This window comes from Cucurbita pepo, chromosome 19 (genome assembly GCF_057944985.1).
Source record: "Cucurbita pepo subsp. pepo isolate OVF chromosome 19, ASM5794498v1, whole genome shotgun sequence".
Lineage (NCBI taxonomy): Eukaryota > Viridiplantae > Streptophyta > Magnoliopsida > Cucurbitales > Cucurbitaceae > Cucurbita > Cucurbita pepo.
In genome coordinates this window covers 12,055,049-12,074,031 of record NC_141816.1, presented here as the reverse complement: position 1 = coordinate 12,074,031, position 18,983 = coordinate 12,055,049, and the positions used below count along the sequence as shown (strand labels likewise).

General features: G+C 39.4%; 5 protein-coding genes and 1 non-coding gene across 7 annotated transcripts; 3 read left to right on the top strand and 3 right to left on the bottom strand.

Moving 5' to 3' along the window:
* The first annotated feature begins 2,115 nt into the window (after nt 1-2,115).
* On the top strand, nt 2,116-4,222 carry DSEL (alpha/beta-Hydrolases superfamily protein). The gene is made up of 2 exons (XM_023662573.2): nt 2,116-3,220; nt 3,446-4,222. The coding sequence occupies exons 1-2, from the start codon at nt 2,519-2,521 to the stop codon at nt 4,058-4,060; spliced, it is 1,317 nt and encodes a 438-aa protein (XP_023518341.2). The 5' UTR covers nt 2,116-2,518; the 3' UTR covers nt 4,061-4,222.
* Nucleotides 4,223-6,262: 2,040 nt separating this feature from the next.
* LOC111781706 (adenylate-forming reductase 06235) lies at nt 6,263-8,131 on the top strand. Its single transcript, XM_087120274.1, has one exon. The coding sequence runs from the start codon at nt 6,360-6,362 to the stop codon at nt 7,935-7,937; it is 1,578 nt and encodes a 525-aa protein (XP_086976400.1). The 5' UTR covers nt 6,263-6,359; the 3' UTR covers nt 7,938-8,131.
* A 219-nt stretch (nt 8,132-8,350) lies between these two features.
* On the bottom strand, nt 8,351-10,274 carry LOC111781965 (GDSL esterase/lipase At1g28570-like). Its single transcript, XM_087120241.1, has 5 exons — nt 9,851-10,274; nt 9,527-9,763; nt 9,148-9,296; nt 8,791-9,073; nt 8,351-8,696 (listed from the first exon to the last, which is right to left on the bottom strand). The coding sequence occupies exons 1-5, from the start codon at nt 10,119-10,121 to the stop codon at nt 8,482-8,484; spliced, it is 1,155 nt and encodes a 384-aa protein (XP_086976367.1). The 5' UTR covers nt 10,122-10,274; the 3' UTR covers nt 8,351-8,481.
* On the bottom strand, nt 10,273-16,155 carry LOC111781964 (GDSL esterase/lipase At1g28570). The gene is made up of 6 exons (XM_087120242.1): nt 15,879-16,155; nt 15,546-15,791; nt 15,193-15,270; nt 11,084-11,154; nt 10,692-10,968; nt 10,273-10,599 (listed from the first exon to the last, which is right to left on the bottom strand). The coding sequence occupies exons 1-6, from the start codon at nt 16,117-16,119 to the stop codon at nt 10,352-10,354; spliced, it is 1,161 nt and encodes a 386-aa protein (XP_086976368.1). The 5' UTR covers nt 16,120-16,155; the 3' UTR covers nt 10,273-10,351.
* LOC147786735 (small nucleolar RNA Z247) lies at nt 14,273-14,412 on the bottom strand. The gene has a single exon (XR_015414599.1). It is a non-coding gene; the product is annotated as a small nucleolar RNA Z247 (small nucleolar RNA).
* Nucleotides 16,156-16,844: 689 nt separating the features above from the next.
* On the top strand, nt 16,845-18,960 carry LOC111782237 (pentatricopeptide repeat-containing protein At5g66520-like). Of its 2 annotated transcripts, XM_087120280.1 has the most exons (2): nt 16,845-17,230; nt 17,528-18,960. In XM_087120280.1, exons 1-2 carry the CDS (start codon nt 16,992-16,994, stop codon nt 18,894-18,896), a joined length of 1,608 nt encoding a protein of 535 aa, XP_086976406.1. In that variant the 5' UTR covers nt 16,845-16,991; the 3' UTR covers nt 18,897-18,960. The 2 variants fall into 2 exon arrangements, with proteins under 2 accessions (XP_086976406.1, XP_023518838.2); XM_023663070.2 differs by having other exon boundaries at nt 16,845-18,960.
* The last annotated feature ends 23 nt before the right edge of the window (nt 18,961-18,983 follow it).

The window sequence follows — 18,983 nt, the reverse complement described above, 5'->3', positions numbered from 1 at the left end:
AGTCTACTACACATGTACATATACACACATGCCCTCATCTACCACGTACCAACCAAAACATCGCAATCTCGAAGGGCCAAATATGACAGCAAGCAACTATCAGTCTCAAGGAGAAGGAAAGTGTAAGAGTCTAATTCCACTATTAGGGAATATTGTCAGTTTTGATTTGTTACTTATCGTTGGTATGTTACAAAGAGGTTTTCATACTTTTGTAAGTATTGTTTAGTTCCTCTCTCCTAGTATGAGTTATCACAATCCACAAAAAAGAAAAAAAGAAAAAAAAAAAAAAATGTGCTAAATATTCATTTTAAGAGCGTGGAAACCTCTCTTTAACACACGCGTTTTAAGACTGTGAGACTAATGACGATAGGTAGCGAGTCAATATGAACTAGCGTTAAATAGCAACCAAACTTGTGAATGGATCAAAAGTTTATTAATTAAGAAAGGGAGAAATGGGAATTGCTTGAAAAGATTGTTATGAATGATGCATCATTTGCCCTCCCTATTCAATGCCTCAACACTGACCATTAACTAACTTACCGCACACCCCCCACGTCCGGTGTTATCATTTTCACACATTACCGAGCCAAGGCTTAGCTAGCCCTCTCATTTATCGAAAGTTAGCATTTGCAAAAACTGAAATGGTTCATATATCAATTTCTGATGTACGCTATGGTTGTTGTAGTTGTTGTAAAGGAACAGGGATCCGTGAACTTGGAAGTAAAGGATTACCAAATGCACATCGGGAAACAGCATTATACTAATTTCAGAATTGCTTTATAACATCGTGACATTAAAAGCCACCCAAAAGTGAAGAAATGGGTTATTCTTGGAATTTAAATCCAATGACACAATTGTGGGTATGTTTGGCGGTGTATTCATGAAAGAAGCAAGGAGATGAGGGGAGAGGTAGTGGTTGCGGCAGCATGTGAGGAAAGCTAGCATGAAAGGGAATGCCACAAACATACAATTAATATCTACGTATTTCTACATTTTATGCAATGTGCGTGGTCCTTACTTATTCTCCTCCAAATGCCAAATGTTGATTGTTGGGTGCAGCGGCATGGTCGCCAATGCCAAATCTTCCACACCCCTTCAAATTTCTCCCCCATCTCTCCCATTTAGGCTTAGGATATTAGGGTCTTTCTTCCAAATTAATATGAATCCATTTGATCCCAAGCCTATTACTTTTCAATTGTGCCACCAAACTTGGACATCACACAATAAGAATAATTCAGCTATATTCTTGTTTTCTTGTATGAATTGCTAAAATGGTATCAAATATTGAGACATTAAAAAAGCTAGACCCAGCTACGTTGTTTCCTCATACCCTGCCACCTTCTCTTTTATCCATTGCCTGATTTCATCTTCGACTTATGACTTCTTCTAATGGACTTTAAACATGATTACTCTTATTCGAATGTGGTCTCTATCCATTTATGTACTTTTTTTTTACTTGAGCGTCACAAATTTTATATCATATGCTAACCTTCCTCAAAAATAATAGTTTAGAGTATATCTACTCCACGGGAAGGATTAACAAATTTATGATTAACAAATTTATGATTAAGGATTAGCAAATTTATGATTTGGGAAAAGTGGATCGGTGTGAGGTAAGTTTGAATAGAAAGATGTAATGCCAAAAAGCAAGTCTGGCAAGAAAAAGAGAGAAGAGGATAGGGCCATGCTGCTCATAGTATTGCACTAAATGCCATAGCCAAAGCCATCAATGCTCTTTCCTTCCACCCCCTCTCCTCCATTTCATTTCCCAATACAACCTTTTACCATCCCTCTTTCCCTTTCTTCATCCATTTCTTCTCTTCATTTTTTGAATTTTGAATCCCTTTCCCTCTTTCACTCCCACTCTCCATATCACATCTTTATTGTTTATTTCATTTATTATACAAGTGACTGACTTTTTACTTCAATTATATGTTATTAATATTTTTGTTTTTTATTCAAAACAAAAAAAAAAAAAAAAATCTTTCTTTTTAAAATTGTTTTTTTTTTCTAAAAGTGAAATTTAAGTTGATTGACTTACTAAAAGGCGAGAGTAAATATTTGGGGCGGATGGGTATGGGGGCAGATTTGGGTATGGGGGCAGAAGTAATATGGGCTTTGTTATGGATGCAGACCCAATATCAGGAAATCTAGTGGGGCATGCAGCAAAGGAGAAGGAGCAATTCGGGTGGGCGATCAGGGTTTTAAGATTGAACTGTAGGATTAGTGTTTTCTTGCTTTATGCCATTTTCCATTGAAAAGCAACGCAAAGACAGGGAAAGTGGAGGTGGCAATACTTGCCTTGACAAGCTCGCAACCACCTTGGCCACCAGTCTATGACTTCAAAGCCAAGCATATCTTTGCCGATGTTCATCTTTTAACTAACCTCAAATATAATAAAAGGCTTTGGGAATCCAAAATCCAAGTGGTTTAGATACACACAAATTTTTAAAGCAAAACCCATCTCCAGTTTTGCAATCTATGCTCATCTCATTCACATCAAATTTGGAATAGCAAAATGAATTGCAATTCGCAGAGAAGAGTGGGAATCAAATGTGGAAGAAAGCTGGTAGTGTGGGGATGTTTTGGTAACAAAAAAAAGTCCAAGACGACGATGGATAAGCGCAGCAGCTCGGACAACACTACTGGGAACAACAATTGGCGACAATTAATTGGGTCAAACAATTGGGAAGGCCTTTTGGAACCACTACAAATCGAGCTCCGACGCTACATATTGCACTACGGACAAATGGCGCAGGCAACCTACGACACATTCAACACCGAGAAGGCGTCGAAATTCGCGGGAAGCAGTCGGTATTCGAAGCAAGATTTCTTCGCCAAAGTCGGGTTAGAAAAGGGGAACCCATTCAAATACAGAGTGACCAAATTTTTGTACGCAACTTCGCAAGTGAAGGTGCCGGACGCTTTCATTGTGAGGCCGTTGTCGAGGGAGGCTTGGAGCAAAGAATCGAATTGGATTGGATACGTGGCGGTGGCGACCGACGAAGGGGCGGCGGAATTGGGGCGGAGAGATATTGTGATTGCTTGGAGAGGCACTGTGAGAAGCTTGGAGTGGATTGATGATATGGAGTTTGTTTTGACGTCGGCTCCCCAAATCTTTGGGCAGTCCAGCGATGTCAGGGTCCATCAGGGTTGGTATTCAATTTACACTTCCGATGATCGCCGTTCTCCCTTTACCAAGACCAGCGTCAGAAACCAGGCAAGTTGTCCTTCCGTCAACGAGATGATATTACTCATTTATACACCCATTCATTTCCTAAATTATCCGATGTGGGATTCTATCCCACATTAGAAAATTACATTAACAAAAATAAATAATAAATTGGGATTAATTTAAAAAATATTTATTTTAGCACAGACTATGAGATCCCAAATTTGATTTGATTTCTATGAGTGACTCAGTTCATCATTACACACTGACCAGGTTCTCAGCGAGGTGAAAAGGCTGGTAGAGCAGTACAAGGACGAAGAGATTAGCATAATCACAACGGGACACAGCCTTGGCGCAGCAATAGCCACGCTAAACGCCGTAGACATAGTAGCAAACGGACTCAACATTCCAGGCAGCAGGCAGCCAAAGGCAGCGCCAATTCCAGTGACGTCCTTCGTTTTCGCCAGCCCCAGAGTGGGGGATTCAGATTTCAAAAGGGCATTCTCGGAACTCAAAGATGTACACGTTTTACGAGTGAAAAACGCAATGGACGTTGTCCCAAATTACCCAATTATCGGTTACTCGGACGTGGGCGAGGAACTGGAAATCGACACTCGAAAGTCCAAGTACTTGAAGAGCCCAGGGAGCTTGAGTAGTTGGCATAATTTGGAGGGCTACCTGCATGGAGTGGCAGGAACGCAGGGGAGTAAAGGAGGGTTTAAGCTGGAGATTGAGAGGGACATTGCGTTGGTTAATAAGAGCCTGGATGCGTTGAAAGAGGAGCATCTCGTGCCAGTGGCTTGGCGATGTTTGCAGAATAAGGGTATGGTTCAACAGAGTGATGGGTCTTGGAAGTTGATGGATAACGAGGAGGAACATGAATTTTGATCCTTTATTTGTTGTTGGTCATTAACTATTCATTTTGCTTCATTTCTTTCATTTGGATTTCTTTTACTTTATGTATAATTAATGCATCATTTCTCTCAAAATGAAGCAATTATTGTTCATAGCCCCATTGGAAATAAATATTTAAAGATTTATTATTATTATCATCATCATCATACACATTTAGTTTGACCAAATCTTAAGAAGCCAACGTATGCTTTAAAAATTACTCCACCATTATTTCATTACAAACAACCAAAAACCCTCTTTTTAATTTCTTATTTCATTTCCTTCCATTCCTCATGCTTGCACTGTTAGTAGATATTATCCATTTTAGCTCGTTACGTATCGCCGTAAGCATCACGATTTTAAAACTCATCTACTAGGGAGAGGTTTCTACAACACCCTTATAAAACAATATTTCGTTCTCTTCTACAAACCGACGTAGGATCTCACTGCTAATAGATATTGTTCGATTTGACTTGTTATGTATCGTCATCAACCTCACGATTTTAAAATGCGTCTACTAAAAAAACGTTTCCACACTCTCATAAAGAATGTTTCGTTCCCCTTTTTAACAAATGTGGAATCTGACCTTTGAAACGGCATACTGCTGTTCTAATTCTTTAGGGTGGAATAGTTCAATATTATGGTATAATGAGAGATATAGTTGCATATGGTTGACCTTCAAATTCAACAACAGCATTATGGAGTTATAAGTATATAATTATCTTGTTTCAAATACGTTGCATAGTTTGAATTACAAATGATATGCCCATGAAGAGCTTCTATCCACTTTTGTTGACCAACTGGTTCATCTGGGCTGGCCCCCTCAAAAGCTGCAGCCATGGAATTTCATCCCAACTTGCTCATTAAAATAATAACAAAACCAAAGCCTCCAATATCTTCTCTTTCAAACTCATCCATTCAACTCCACCACCATTATTTTCTTCTTTCTTCTTTCTTCTTTTTTGATTATAAGCACTTGCCAATAATGGAAATGCATATGTCGACATGTCGTCATAACATGTTCCTTGCACCATTCTCTAATATGAAGATGGAGAAATTCATTGTTAATTTCATGATGTTGACTTTTTCAATAATTTATTTCTTAGCTATAAGAATAGAAAGTCAATGGCAAATCCCCATTTCTTAGTTATTCCAATATTTTGTTGTAATATGATGTCTTAAAATGTGTTTTTTTGTTGTAATATGATGTCTTAAAATGTGTTTGTGTTATTAAGACATCAATCTCCACTTAGTTCAAATGGTTAAGATATTTATTCTGTCGAAAAAAAGAAATAAAAAAAAAAAAACCTATGAGGAAAGAGAATTTTTTAATATCATTTCGTGTATACCTACCTAAATTAATTTTTAAATTATGATGCAAATATGACCCAATCAAGAATAAGAATAAAAGTTTACGTATAAGTAAGGCAAATTTTATAGTCAAACCTTGTCCTCACAACCGTGTAAACGATTAACTCATACAAAATTTGATCTTCGCAAATTAATACAAATCAAAGCAAATCAAAAAGGCAATTTTTAGACATATTCGGATGGAGGATTGTGTTTACTTTGAATTCAACTCTTCGAACCAAATTATATTCAAGGACGAAATTGTATTCAATGATCTCCAGAACACCCATCAAAATTCCATATTGAGATGGAACTCCATATTAAATAATTTATCAATTATTACAACTAAGATTGAAGATGATCAATGTATTTCATTTTCTTTCATAAAAACAAGAACCCTAATTACATATTTGAGTGTTGTAATGTCATGCACGTATATGACATCTTTGATTGCATTACCTAAAATATGATCCATATATTCAATATACTAAACATTCAATAATATATATATATATATATAAATAAGGAATACATTGGTCAATTTTGTTCAATTTTTTTTTAGAAAAGACTTAAATTCGTATCTAACATATTCTATCGAGTTACATATGTTAATATGATATTATTTACTTTAATCGGGATATGTCACGTGTTATTTTTATTTATATGAACAGGAAGCTATGTTTGCATTCATTAGCTACATTTTAATAATTTGATGGCTAGATGAAAGAAGCCTTAAGAGATTTTTTTTTTTCTTTTTTAAAAAAAAGAAAAAAGAAAAAAAAAAAGGACACGTCAGGCTTCTGTGAGTTTTGGAGTTTGACTGGTCAATACAAAGCACAGTGTAATGGAATGTATTCCAAGTCAGACTTCGAAGCCCTATAAAATCCAAGGAAGCAGCTGCCACTCCAATAACCCTTATCTCGCTCTCTTCACTTCTTAAAATATGGCAACTCCCGTAAGGTTCTCGAGCTGTAGAGGCGTTGCCTTTGAAGTGAAAGCTGAGGAACATCAACTCTTCCATCAAAGTAGTGTCTCCTTTACAACATTCCTTTCATCTTCATCTTCACTAAGAAGATCACTGAGCAAACCAAGCAGCCATTTCTGTGACATTGACCCTGACCAACAAAAACTCCAACCCCTCTCTGACGAAGACGAGAATGAGATGCAATCACTCGAACAAGGACACTACGTTCCACCCCCACAAAACCCCTCTCCCCCTAACCCAAAATCAAGGCTCTCCGTCATCCTCCTCGACCAAGGCCTCTTCACCCTCTACAAACGCCTCTTCATTCTCTCTGTTTCATTAAACATAACTGCCCTCATTCTCGCCCTCACTCGCAATTTCCCTTATGCAAGAAACAACCCTGCTCTGTTTTCAATCGGCAACATATTCATGTTGTGTCTTTGCCGAAGTGAGGCGTTTTTGCGTGTACTATTTTGGTTAAGCGTCTCAATTATTGGAAGATCATGGGTCCCTCTCTGTGTCAAAACCTCCCTAACTTCTCTCCTACAGAGCTTAGGTGGCATCCATAGCGGCTGTGGAGTTTCCTCCATTGCATGGCTTGTGTACGCATTATTAATACAGATTCTCAAGGACCCAAAAAACGCGTCCCCAGCCATCATTGCAGTTGCCTCAGCAATTCTAGCCCTTCTATGCCTATCTTCATTAGCAGCATTCCCCCTCGTTCGCCATCTCCACCACAATGTCTTCGAGCGAACGCACCGTTTTGCCGGGTGGGCTGCTCTGGCCCTCCTCTGGGCCTTCATTATTTTAAAATTGACTTACGACCCAATTGCCAAATCATACACTAACCACCTCGGTTCCCGTTTGGTTAAGAATCAGGAATTTTGGTTCACAACCGCAATCACTTTCCTAATTATTCTCCCCTGGGTTACGGTCAGGCGCGTTCCTGTTCAAATCTCTGCCCCTTCCGGACATGCCTCGATTATCAAATTCAACGGTGGGGTCCAACCTGGGTTATTGGGCCGAATCAGCCCATCGCCGTTATCAGAATGGCACGCATTTGGGATCATTTCCGACGGCCAAAAAGAGCACATGATGTTAGCCGGAGCAGTTGGCGATTTCACGAAATCTTTGGTGTCGAACCCACCGACCCACTTGTGGGTCCGTGGGGTCCACTTCGCCGGACTTCCTTATTTGGTGAATATGTACGAGAGAGCTCTGGTGGTAGCGACGGGATCTGGGATCTGCGTGTTTTTGTCGTTTCTGATACAGAGAAGTAGGGCTGACGTGTATTTGGTGTGGGTTGCCAAAGGGATCGAGGAGAATTTCGGTAAGGAGATTAAGGAGATGGTAAACGGGTACCCGAAGGAGAAGGTGATAATTCACGACACGAAGGTTTCCGGGCGGCCGAATGTGGCGGAGCTGACAGTGAAGGCGGCCGGAAAATGGAAAGCGGAGGTGGTGATTGTTACGAGTAATCCGGAAGGAAGTAGAGATGTGGTGAATGCGTGTAAGAGGTCTGGAATTGCGGCTTTTGGTCCGATTTGGGATTCCTGAAACATGGAAGGAAACTCACACTCCAACCTGGTTTCATATTATCATTTAATTCTTTACTTATTTTTAATTACAGTAATTATTCAATTTTTTTTTTATCAAAATATATTAAAATTTAGAAATAAACTTTGAATATGATCAATACACAAGCCACTATCAATAATGCAACACGTGCTTTTCATTTTAAATTGAGGAAAATTAAACGAGGGAAAGAAATTTAGGTACCCATTTAAATAATTTTACATCTATCACTTACATCCCATTCATAGATTGCTATTATTATTATTATTATTATTATTATTATTATTATTATTATTATTTTTGTCAAAAAGGCTACCTGTTCTTAATGTGATTGTACAATCAACCTACCTTTAATTAATATCAAATTATAATTATAATAATTTAATTTAATCACGACTCAACAAGATTCTCTCTTTTTATGAATTTAAACAAACACGAGTTCATAGTAACACAAACACAAAGATTCATACTAACATAAAAAGAAAATTAAAAGTTAGTGTGATTGAAGTAACTTGGTTGAGCTATTTCATTGAAGAATACTAAATCGAGGAGCGGTGAATAAGTCTTCCAACACGCTAATTGCTATCAATTCATATGTGGCTTCAGTCAAGTGAAGTCCATCCCAACTAAAGTATTTGGAAGGATCGTCACACACAATCGTTGAGGGCAATCCACAAGGCATTGGAAAACTAATTGTTCTATTCCCATCCACACAACAAACTTGTTCAATATCCACGAATCCTACATAGAGAACAAGAACACCTTCATCAATGAATTTTACACGTTTCTTCTTTCAAATCAAGCGAAGGTAAAGTTTCAATGTAAATAGATTTACCGAAATTCTTTGGAGCATTGAACAAACGCATAGCAGCATTAAAATAATCTGCATAGATGAGATGGACGTGCGGATTGAGAGCTCTAATCTGCTTGAGTTCTTGTTGGAGTTGTTGATTATGATACTCAGAAAATTGGTTCAACCATTTCAAACAACCATTTTGATTTTGTAAGTCATAATGTTCTCCATTTGATGTCTTATACAATTTGAGATACATTGGAAGACACCCAATAGGAAAATTTCCGGGAACCATTATAGTGTGTACACCTAACTCAATCAACCCCTATACAAAAATGAGTCCATAAAATAAGGAGTTTTCTTATTTATGGCATATAAATTAGAAATATGAGTCCATACCATGATTGCGGAACCAATTTGTTTGATCACCAATGGTACTAAAGAGGCCACTTCTTCAATGTTGCGTTTATCAAACAAAAAGTCATTGTAATCATTCCCTCCTATTTCACCCATAATAAATAGGGATTTTTTAAACATATCCTTGCACCCTGTAATCAAAAAAGTACTATGAACAGTATCCATTTCAAAAAGAAAAAAAAAAAAAAAAAAAGTAGGTAAGAATTGAACCCAGGAATTAGACCCGGTTCGTATTTTCCGTACGTTTAGTCTCTGTTCTTGTTCGCTTAATTTTAAAGCAGAGGGAGAAAGATTCCCCTGAAACTGAGAGAAATATGGTTGCCAGAAAGTAATTTAAGATGGAAAAAGAAGAAAAACGAACCAGAAGATGCGCAAACGGAAGAATATGTTTTCTTGAACCAATCCAGTTGAATCTCGAGGGAGACGGCGTGAGATGGCACATTATGGACTCCCCTTTCTTCAAAATACGACAGATTCAGCGCAGTTGCTCCCCCAACAGCGAAATTCAAGCCCTTCCCAAATTCCTCAGCGCTAATCCCCTCTTCTCCCAGCCCCACACTCCGATATGGGCGTACCAGTGGAAGCCCCAACGATGTAGCTGCAAAACATTGAATTAAGATGAATTCTGGGTATTATCTGGAAACAGAACATTATAACATAATTGGGTTATAAATTGAGAAGAGACCAATGAAGTCGAGGATGACACGGCCGTCGGAGAATCGGCCGGTGGGGCGATGGAAGAAGGTCTCCCCGTAAGGAAGGAAGCAAACATGGACAGGATTAGGAGAAGAACAGGTGTAATAGAGATTTCCGGTGTCGGAAAGGGAATCGCCGAAGTTGAAGATGGAGGTGTAGCGTCCAAAAACAGAGTGGACGGCAAAGGCAAAGGCAAAAGCAAGATGAAGTAAAGATGGTGGAGTCATTGAGAATGAAAAGGAAGGAATTGTGGGCGACATGGAGGAAGAAAGATGAAGCTACTTGATACCATTTGAAGTAATAAAATGGTGGATGGTAGGTGGAATGGGGCCTCAATAAACAACATAATTCATAAACACAAACCAGAATGGTTTTCGTTGAAAGTAACAAATATATAATAATTATTTGATGTAAAAAAAAAAAAACATTTGACAGTCACATTTATACACGAGTCTTGATTGCATACTAATATAAAAATGAGAATTAAAAGTTATTGTAATTGTAGTAGCTTGGTCGAGCTATTCTGTTGAAGAATACTAAATTGAGGAGTCATGAATGAGCCTTGCATCAAACTAGTGGCTATCAATTTATATGCTGCTTCGGTTAAATGAAGACCATCCCAACTAACGTATTTGGAAGGATCATCACACACAATTGTTGATGGCAATCCACAAGGCATTGGAAAGTAGTATGATCTGTTCTCATCCACACAACAAACTTGGTGGAGATTTGTAAATCCTGCAAAGAACAAGAACACAATCTTACACATTTCGTCCTTCTTTATAGATTTCAAATCAAAATATGGGAAATTTTTAGTATGGTAGATTTACCGAAATTCTTTGGAGCATTGAGAATGTGCATTACTGCATTAAAATAATCTGTATAGATGAGATGAACGTGGGGGTGGAGAGCTCTAATCCGCTTGAGTTCTTGTTGAAGTTGCTCATTATGGTATTTAGAAAATTGGTTCAACCATTTCAAACAACCATTTTGTGGGTCATATTGGCCTCGATTTGATGTTGCATACACTTGGAGATATATCGGGAGACACCCAATAGGAAGATTTCCAGGTACCATTATAGTGTCGACACCTAACTCAATCAACTCCTATACGAAAACGAGTCCATAAAAAGAATGGGGTTTTTTTTTTTTTTGTAAATTTGATGAACAAATAACAACTTTATTTTTGGTAGCGAATAAAGTAGAAACATAAAAGTTATACCATGATAACGGAGCCAATTTGTTTAACAACCAATGGTACCAAAGATGTGAGTTCTGTAATGTTGCGATTGTTAGATTGAATGGCACGATGACCTATATGGGTCACGAAAAAGAATATGTGGATTGCCACAGAAGTCGTTTGACTGCCGCCCAATGTATAGAAGTCGGAGAGGACATGAACTGACACACTCTGTTGACACAGAAGGATATATCAGGACGTGTCAGAGACAAATATTGGAGAGCACCAACGACACTTCGATAGCGAGTAGTATCCTCAGGTGAGAGCTTTTCACCACCATTCAATAACAACTTCTCACTGGGAAGCATAGGTGTGGGCACACCTTTGGAGGTGAGCATATTGGTTCTGGCTAATAAATCTCGAATGTATTTATGTTGTGTCAGAATAAGTCCACTAGAAGTATGGCGGACCTCAATCCCAAGAAAATAACTCAAAATACCAAGATCCTTGACGGCAAAATCATCCTGAAGCTGTGTAAGAAGTTTCTCAGTAGCCGTAGAAGATGAGCTGATGATAATAATATCATCAACGTAGATGAGAATATACATCTGAATGCCCGTTTTGTTAAAAATAAAAAGAGAGACATCAGCCTTTGAAGGTGTAAAATCCAGCTGTAATAGTTTGGAGCTAAGGCGAGAAAACCAGGCACGCGGAGCTTGTTTAAGGCCATAAAGCGACTTATCCAGCTTGCAGAGATAACCAGGGTGTTGAGAATCCACAAATCCAGGGGGCTGCTTCATATAAACATCTTCATTAAGAAGGCCATGAAGAAAAGCATTTTGAATATCAATCTGCCGAATAGCCCAACCACGAGAAATAGCAAGAGATAATAAGAGCCGAATGGTAGTGGGCTTAACAACTGGACTAAAGGTATCATCATAATCGACGCCATACTGCTGTTTAAAACCTTTAGCAACCAGGCGTGCTTTGTAGCGATCAATAGAGCCATCTGGCTTTTGTTTGAGTTTGAAAACCCATTTGCAATCAATAACGTTAAGACCAGCACGAGGAGGAACTAAGTGCCATGTCTTATTTTTTTGAAGTGCCTGAAATTCATCATTCATTGCCTGACGCCAGAGGGGATGCTCCATAGCAGTAATATGTGAAGTAGGTTCAGAGGCAGAAGACCGAGCTACAAGATATGTTACTGTTCCATCTGTACGCACCTTGGGTTTCTTGATATTGTGCTTCAATCGAGTACCATACGGATGAGTAGTAGGTGCAGAATCCACATTTGAGGGGACGGCCGTATCAGCCGTTGCGAGGGGAGCAACCGATGCTACAGCAGTTGGTTGACCAACGGCCGAGGATTCGACCGGGCATTGCGCAATATCATCTGCTGGCGGAGAAGCCGATGCCTCAATCATTGGCGGAACAACCAACGCCGATTCGAATGGCAGCGACGCGGAGGATTGTTGCGGCAATTCCGAAGCTGATGTAGACACCAAATTTTCTGCATCCAAAGAGTTAGTAGGCCCAGACATATGCATGTGATCATTCTCCAAATTAGTACTGCTATTACCCAAATGCAAGGTGCACAAATCAGGGGCATTATGCGTCGACTGCATGATTGGGGAAGAATTAGGTGAGGCTCTCTTGAATGGAAAAACATTTTCATCAAATATGACATCTCTAGACATATAGACACGACCAGAATCGGTGTCAAGACACTTATACCCTTTATGTGAAGAACTGTAGCCTAGAAAGACACATTCCTTTGATCGAAAAGAGAGCTTTTGTTTGTTATAAGGACGAAGATGAGGCCAACAAGCACACCCAAAAATTTTTAATAAGGAGTAATTTGGTGGGGTATGAAAAAGAAGCTCTAAGGGGCATTTTTTATCGATGACACGAGTAGGAAGACGATTGATGAGATATGTGGCTGTAAGAAACGCGTCGTCCCAAAATTTAATAGGTACATGAGCATGAGCTAGAAGGGCTAGGCCAGTTTCAACAATATGACGATGCTTGCGTTCAGCAGACCCATTTTGTTGATGTGTGTGAGGGCACGAAACACGATGACCAATTCCAAGGGAACGAAAAAATGTGTTGTGAATTTTCTGATATTCCCCACCCCAATCAGATTGAACCCACTTGATTTTAGTATCTAGGAGGCGCTCAACATGAGCTTGGAATTGCAAAAATATACGAGGAGCTTCTGTACGATCATGCATCAAATAGATCCACGAAAATTTACTGAAATCATCAATGAAACTAATATAATATTTAAAACCCCCAACAGATGGAGGTGCAGGGCCCCAAACATCCGAAAAAATAAGTTCCAAAGGTGACGAAGACCTATGGGAAAAACTAGTATATGGTAATCGATGACTCTTTGCTAACTGACACGCATTACAAACTGACAAAGATGACTCACTAGCACACGAAATATTATTTAGACGCAAAATGGATTTTATTACTTGAGATGAAGGATGTCCAAGACGAGCATGCCATTGGGCGTGAGTAGTAGATCTGCTCACCAAGGCGTGCTTGAGATTATCGACATCGGATGGCTTAATAGGATAAAGACCAGATTCACACCTCCCATTTAGGAGACTTTTCCTCGACTGTCGATCCTTTATAGAAAAATGCCAAGGATGGAATTCAAAAAATACGTCATTATCACGAGAAAATTTATGAACAGAAAGAAGATGTTTGGAAATTTCAGGCACATGCAAAATATTACGCAACGCAAGAGGACGAGTAGCAGTATTAATTAGAGAATGACCAGTATGCAAAACACGCAAACCTGCTCCATTGCCGACTTGAACTTGTTCACCTCCATGATAACGTTCACGCACAGCGAGACGATCCAGGTCACTGGTGATATGGTCCGTAGCGCCTGTGTCGCTGTACCAATTTGGGTCAATCTTGTAAGAGGAAGTAGCCGCCAGTGCCGTAGGAGGAGCAGAAGAAGGTTCATCTTGATAGGACTCATCCATCCTATGCCAGCAGCGGATAGCAGTATGCCCCACTTTGCCGCAGATCTGGCAGGAAGGACGAGCAGAAGGGCCACGACGATCACCAGCAGGACGAGAGGGTGCATAACCTTGAGAACGACCACGACCGCGATCCCTACGCCCACGATTCTTCTGCTGACCACCACGACTAGCATAATTGGCAGAAGATCCAAGATTTAACTGAAGTTCAGCCTGGTGTTGTAGTTGGCGAGCTTCATACGTCATTAGATGTGCAAACACATCATCAAGGGTGAGGGCTTCACTCTTGGTAGTCATTGAGGTGACGAAGGGATCATAGTCAGGGCCAAGACCAGCGAGAAGATACGCGATCACATCATCATCCTGCAAGGCAGAGCCGGCGGCGGCCAGCTCGGTGGCTAGCCCTTTGATCTTGCAAAAATAATTTGCAGCAGATTGATCTCGTTTCTTGGACGTGGCAAGCTCAACACGAATCTGAGTAGTGCGAGCACGAGTTGACGATGAAAACATCCGCTGCAGGGTATCCCACGCCTCCTTGGACGTAGTAGCGGCAACCACATCATGAAGAATCTCCTCAGACATGGAGGAGAGAAGGCCGCTAAGGACTTGTTGATCCTGATCATACCACTGATTATAGGCCGGATTAGAGACCAGCTCAGCACCAGCAGCAGTTGAGGAAGGGATCAGCTTGGCAGGTGCAACATTGGTGCCATCGAGGTAGCCCATAAGCTTCGTACTCCGTAGGTAGGGGAGGAGCTGGGCACGCCATATGATGAAGTTGTTTTTGGTTAGACGAATTGTGACAACATGGTGTAGAGGGATTGGATATTGTTTAAGGCCAAAAGTCGCCATGGTAGTTGAGACGGTGTTGGAGATGGTGGATGGAGAGGAGGAAGAAGACATGGCGAGGAGTTTAAAAAATAAACCTTGGCTCTGATACCATGTTAGATTGAATGGCACGATGACCTATATGGGTCACGACCTCATGTATTTATAGATGCGTATAATGAAGATTACATTCCAAATCTATGATTTGGTAACAAACCATAAAATCATAGATTTGGTAACAAACCCTTCAAATCATAAACTAGTAAATCTTAGACTATTTTAGTATATACAGTTATGATCTATTTTAGGTTTAACAGCGATTATCGAAGAAAAAGTAGTTGTAATCGTTGCCTCCTATTTCGCCCATCATAAATAGCGAATTTTTAAATATATCCCTGCACCCTGTAAACAAAAACTGCTTTTTATTTTCATGGGTTGAGAAATGTAGATTCAAAAACCAAAATTCATGGAAATAGAAGAGCTCTTAAGATCTAATTTCATTGTTTATGGTGGTTTGGGAATATTATTTAGGCAAATTTTCATTTGTTTTACTTTTTACTTCTCGAAATTATATAAAAGTTTGAAGTTTTTTTAAAAAGTAAGCATATTTTGCGTACGTTTAGTCTCTGTTCTTCTTCGCTTAATTTTAAAGCAGAGAGAGAGGAAGAAGAACATACTAGAAGAAGGAGAAGATGCGCAAACGGAAGAGTATGTTTTGTTGAACCAATGGAGTTGAATCCGGAGGGACACGGCGTGAGATGGCACATTATGGATTCCCCTTTCTTCAAAATACGACACATCGAGCGCAGTTGCTCCCCCAACAGCGAAATTCAAGCCCTTCCCAAAATCCTGTGCGCTAATCCCCTCTCCTCCCAGCCCCACACTCCGATATGGGCGTACCAGAGGAAGCCCCAACGATGTAGCTGCAAAACATTGAATTAAGATGAATTCTGGGTATTATCTGGAAACAGAACATTATAACATAATTGGGTTAGAAATTGAGAAGAGACCAATGAAGTCGAGGATGACACGGCCGTCGGAGAATCGGCCGGTGGGGCGATGGAAGAAGGTCTCCCCGTAAGGAAGGAAGCAAACATAGGCAGGATTAGGAGAAGAACAGGTGTAATAGAGATTTCCGGTATCGGAAAGGGAATCGCCGAAGTTGAAGATGGAAGTGTAGCGTCCAACAACACAGTGGACGGAAAAGGCAAAGGCAATAGCAAGACGAAGCAAAGGAATTGAGGGAGCCATGGAGGAAGGAAGAGGATGAAGGTAGTTGGTATTTCCCTGAATTGTGTAACCATTTATTCCACCTAATTTTATTATTATTCTTATTATAATCATGTATTTAAAAAAGGGTTGGTAATGAATATCAAATTTGAAAACTACTCTAATTATGGTATTACATCAACCTCTTGTTGATCGGAGATGTTTGGTGAAGGTTGTGGGAGGGAAAAACAGAGAGCATATTATGAAATTTCTTAATTTCACCGACATCCAAACACACTGGTACATTCATTTGTAATCGTGGGACTCACCATGTTACAATTGCTTTAGTTTGCTCATGAGATTCACACCATCTTTTTTTTTTTTTTTTTTTATTATTATTATTAATTATGAAATTTCTCCACGTTCATAAAATGAATTCAAACCACATAATTATTTTTCTATTTTCATAAAAAACAAAATCAGTACTTCTATTTTTCATTAATAATGTCACCACCCATATATATATATATATATATAGAAATTACAAAAAATGAGTAAAGTTGTATAAAATTGTTTGGAATATTTAGTTAATTATAGTTGAAAATCAAAATTTTATAAGCTAAGTAGTCGTAATTAACTAATTAATTAATAATTTTAATAAATAAGTAGTTTATTTATTTTATATTTTTTTTTTGTGGAAATAAATTATAATAATTAAATAATTAATTATAATAATTTTGTAAAGTGAAAAGAGAATAAGAAGGAAGAAATAATGATGACAAAAGACGTATTGAAGGGAGAAAGAGAAGAGAAACGGAAATGAAATGAAAAAAGATTAAATTTTTGGAAACCCATGCCCATTCAATCGATGAACCCAATTAAATTTCAGAATTTGTGACGGATCATCGTCCTTTATGCTACTCTGTAAGCCTAAATTCATCTTATGGACTTCGAAACAGAGATTGAATGTCCATGTCTTCTCCACCGTTTCCCATTTACCTCCTCCTCTTTCTTCTCTTCCCCCACTATCTGGGATTAGCCAAATTAAGCAAGCCCATGCTCGTAGTGTCGTCTTCGGCCTTGCTAATGATGGCCGCATCATGGGTCACCTCCTCGCTTTTCTTGCCGTTTCTTCCTCTTCACTGCCGTATGAGTACGCCTTCTCAATTTATCAGTCTATTTCTCATCCGAGTGTTTTTGCCACCAATAACATGATACGGTGCTGCGCAAAAGAGGAGTTATCTTGCGAGTCGATATCTCTTTACTCGCACATGCGCCGAAGTCTTGTGGCGCCTAATAAACATACTTTGACCTTTGTATTGCAAGCTTGCAGTAACGCTTTGGCTATCTGCGAAGGGATTCAAGTTCAAACCCATGTCATAAAATTTGGTTTTGCTAGAGACGTTTTCATTCGCAATGCGTTGATTCACTTGTATTGTACTCATTGCAGAGTTGAATGTGCGAAGCAGGTATTTGATGAAGTTCCTAGTAGTCGAGATATAGTTTCTTGGAATTCAATGATTGCTGGTTTTGTTAGAGCTGGGCAGATCAATGTTGCAGATAAACTGTTTGTTGAAATGCCTGAGAAAGATGTGATCTCATGGAGCGCGATGATATCTGGGTGTGTTCAAAATGGGCTATTGGAGAAGGCGTTAGACTGCTTTAATGAGATGAGGGAGCAAAAAGTGAGGCCGAATGATGCAATATTGGTGTCCATGCTCGCAGCAGCATCCCAATTGGGTATGCTTGAGTATGGAAAAATGATCCATTCCATTGCGGACTCCTTGAAATTCCCAATGACTGCTTCTCTTGGTACAGCACTAGTTGACATGTATGCTAAGTGCGGTTGTATTGATGAGTCAAAATTCTTGTTCGACCGAATGCCCCAGAAAGATAAATGGACTTGGAATGTTATGATCTGTGGGTTAGCATCGCATGGCCTTGGCCAAGAAGCGCTTGCATTATTTGAAAAGTTTCTAACACAGGGTTTCTACCCAGTCAACGTGACATTCATTGGAGTCTTGAATGCGTGTAGCAGAGCTGGTTTAGTCAGCGAGGGAAGACGTTTTTTTAAGCTAATGACGGACACATATAAGATTATACCAGAGATGGAACACTATGGTTGCATGGTTGATCTCTTCAGCCGTGCTGGGTTCGTTTATGATGCTGTTGAAATGATTAACAGGATGCCTGCTCCTCCGGACCCTGTGTTGTGGGCAACGGTGCTTGGTTCTTGCAAGGTTCACGGATTTATAGAACTGGGTGAAGAGATTGGGAACAAGTTGATTCAAATGGATCCCACTCACAATGGGCATTATGTCCAGTTAGCGGGTATCTATGCCAGACTAAGAAAATGGGAAGATGTAAGCAAGATTAGGAGACTAATGGCTGACAGAAACTCCAAAAAAATTGCAGGGTGGAGCTTGATTGAAGCAGGAGGAAGAGTTCACCGATTTGTGGCAGGAGATAAGGAACATGAACGATGTACAGAGATCTACAAGATGTTGGAGACAATTGGAGTACGAATAGCAGCAGCGGGATACTCAGCAAACGTTTCATCAGTACTGCATGACATAGAGGAAGAAGAAAAAGAAACTGCCATTAAAGAGCATAGTGAAAGGTTGGCAATTGCTTTTGGGTTGCTGGTGACTCAAGTTGGTGACTGTATTCGTATTATCAAGAATTTAAGAGTTTGTGGCGATTGCCATGAGGTAAGCAAGATCATTTCTCGAGTATTTGAAAGAGAAATAGTTGTTAGAGATGGCAGTAGATTTCACCATTTTAAGAATGGTAGTTGTTCTTGTCTAGATTATTGGTGAAAGATATGATGTAGCCCATCCAAGTTCGAATTAAATTATTTGTCTCTCACCATTTTTGAGCAAATTGAATGATATGCTATTCTAGAC

Excerpts from the sequence above, each read along its gene's own strand:
- DSEL (XM_023662573.2), top strand. The coding sequence starts at position 2,519 with ATGAATTGCAATTCGCAGAGAAGAGTGGGAATCAAATGTGGAAGAAAG. Across the intron at positions 3,221-3,445 it reads AGACCAGCGTCAGAAACCAG|GTTCTCAGCGAGGTGAAAAG; the intron begins GCAAGTTGTCCT and ends CACACTGACCAG.
- LOC111781706 (XM_087120274.1), top strand. The coding sequence starts at position 6,360 with ATGGCAACTCCCGTAAGGTTCTCGAGCTGTAGAGGCGTTGCCTTTGAA.
- LOC111781965 (XM_087120241.1), bottom strand. The coding sequence starts at position 10,121 with ATGTCGCCCACAATTCCTTCCTTTTCATTCTCAATGACTCCACCATCT. Across the intron at positions 9,297-9,526 it reads TTCCGTTTGCGCATCTTCTG|GGTGCAAGGATATGTTTAAA; the intron begins GTTCGTTTTTCT and ends TTTTGATTACAG. Across the intron at positions 9,074-9,147 it reads AAATTGGTTCCGCAATCATG|GGGTTGATTGAGTTAGGTGT; the intron begins GTATGGACTCAT and ends ATTTTTGTATAG.
- LOC111781964 (XM_087120242.1), bottom strand. The coding sequence starts at position 16,119 with ATGGCTCCCTCAATTCCTTTGCTTCGTCTTGCTATTGCCTTTGCCTTT. Across the intron at positions 11,155-15,192 it reads TTACAACTACTTTTTCTTCG|ACAATCGCAACATTACAGAA; the intron begins ATAATCGCTGTT and ends CCATTCAATCTA. Across the intron at positions 10,969-11,083 it reads AAATTGGCTCCGTTATCATG|GAGTTGATTGAGTTAGGTGT; the intron begins GTATAACTTTTA and ends GTTTTCGTATAG.
- LOC111782237 (XM_023663070.2), top strand. The coding sequence starts at position 16,992 with ATGCTACTCTGTAAGCCTAAATTCATCTTATGGACTTCGAAACAGAGA.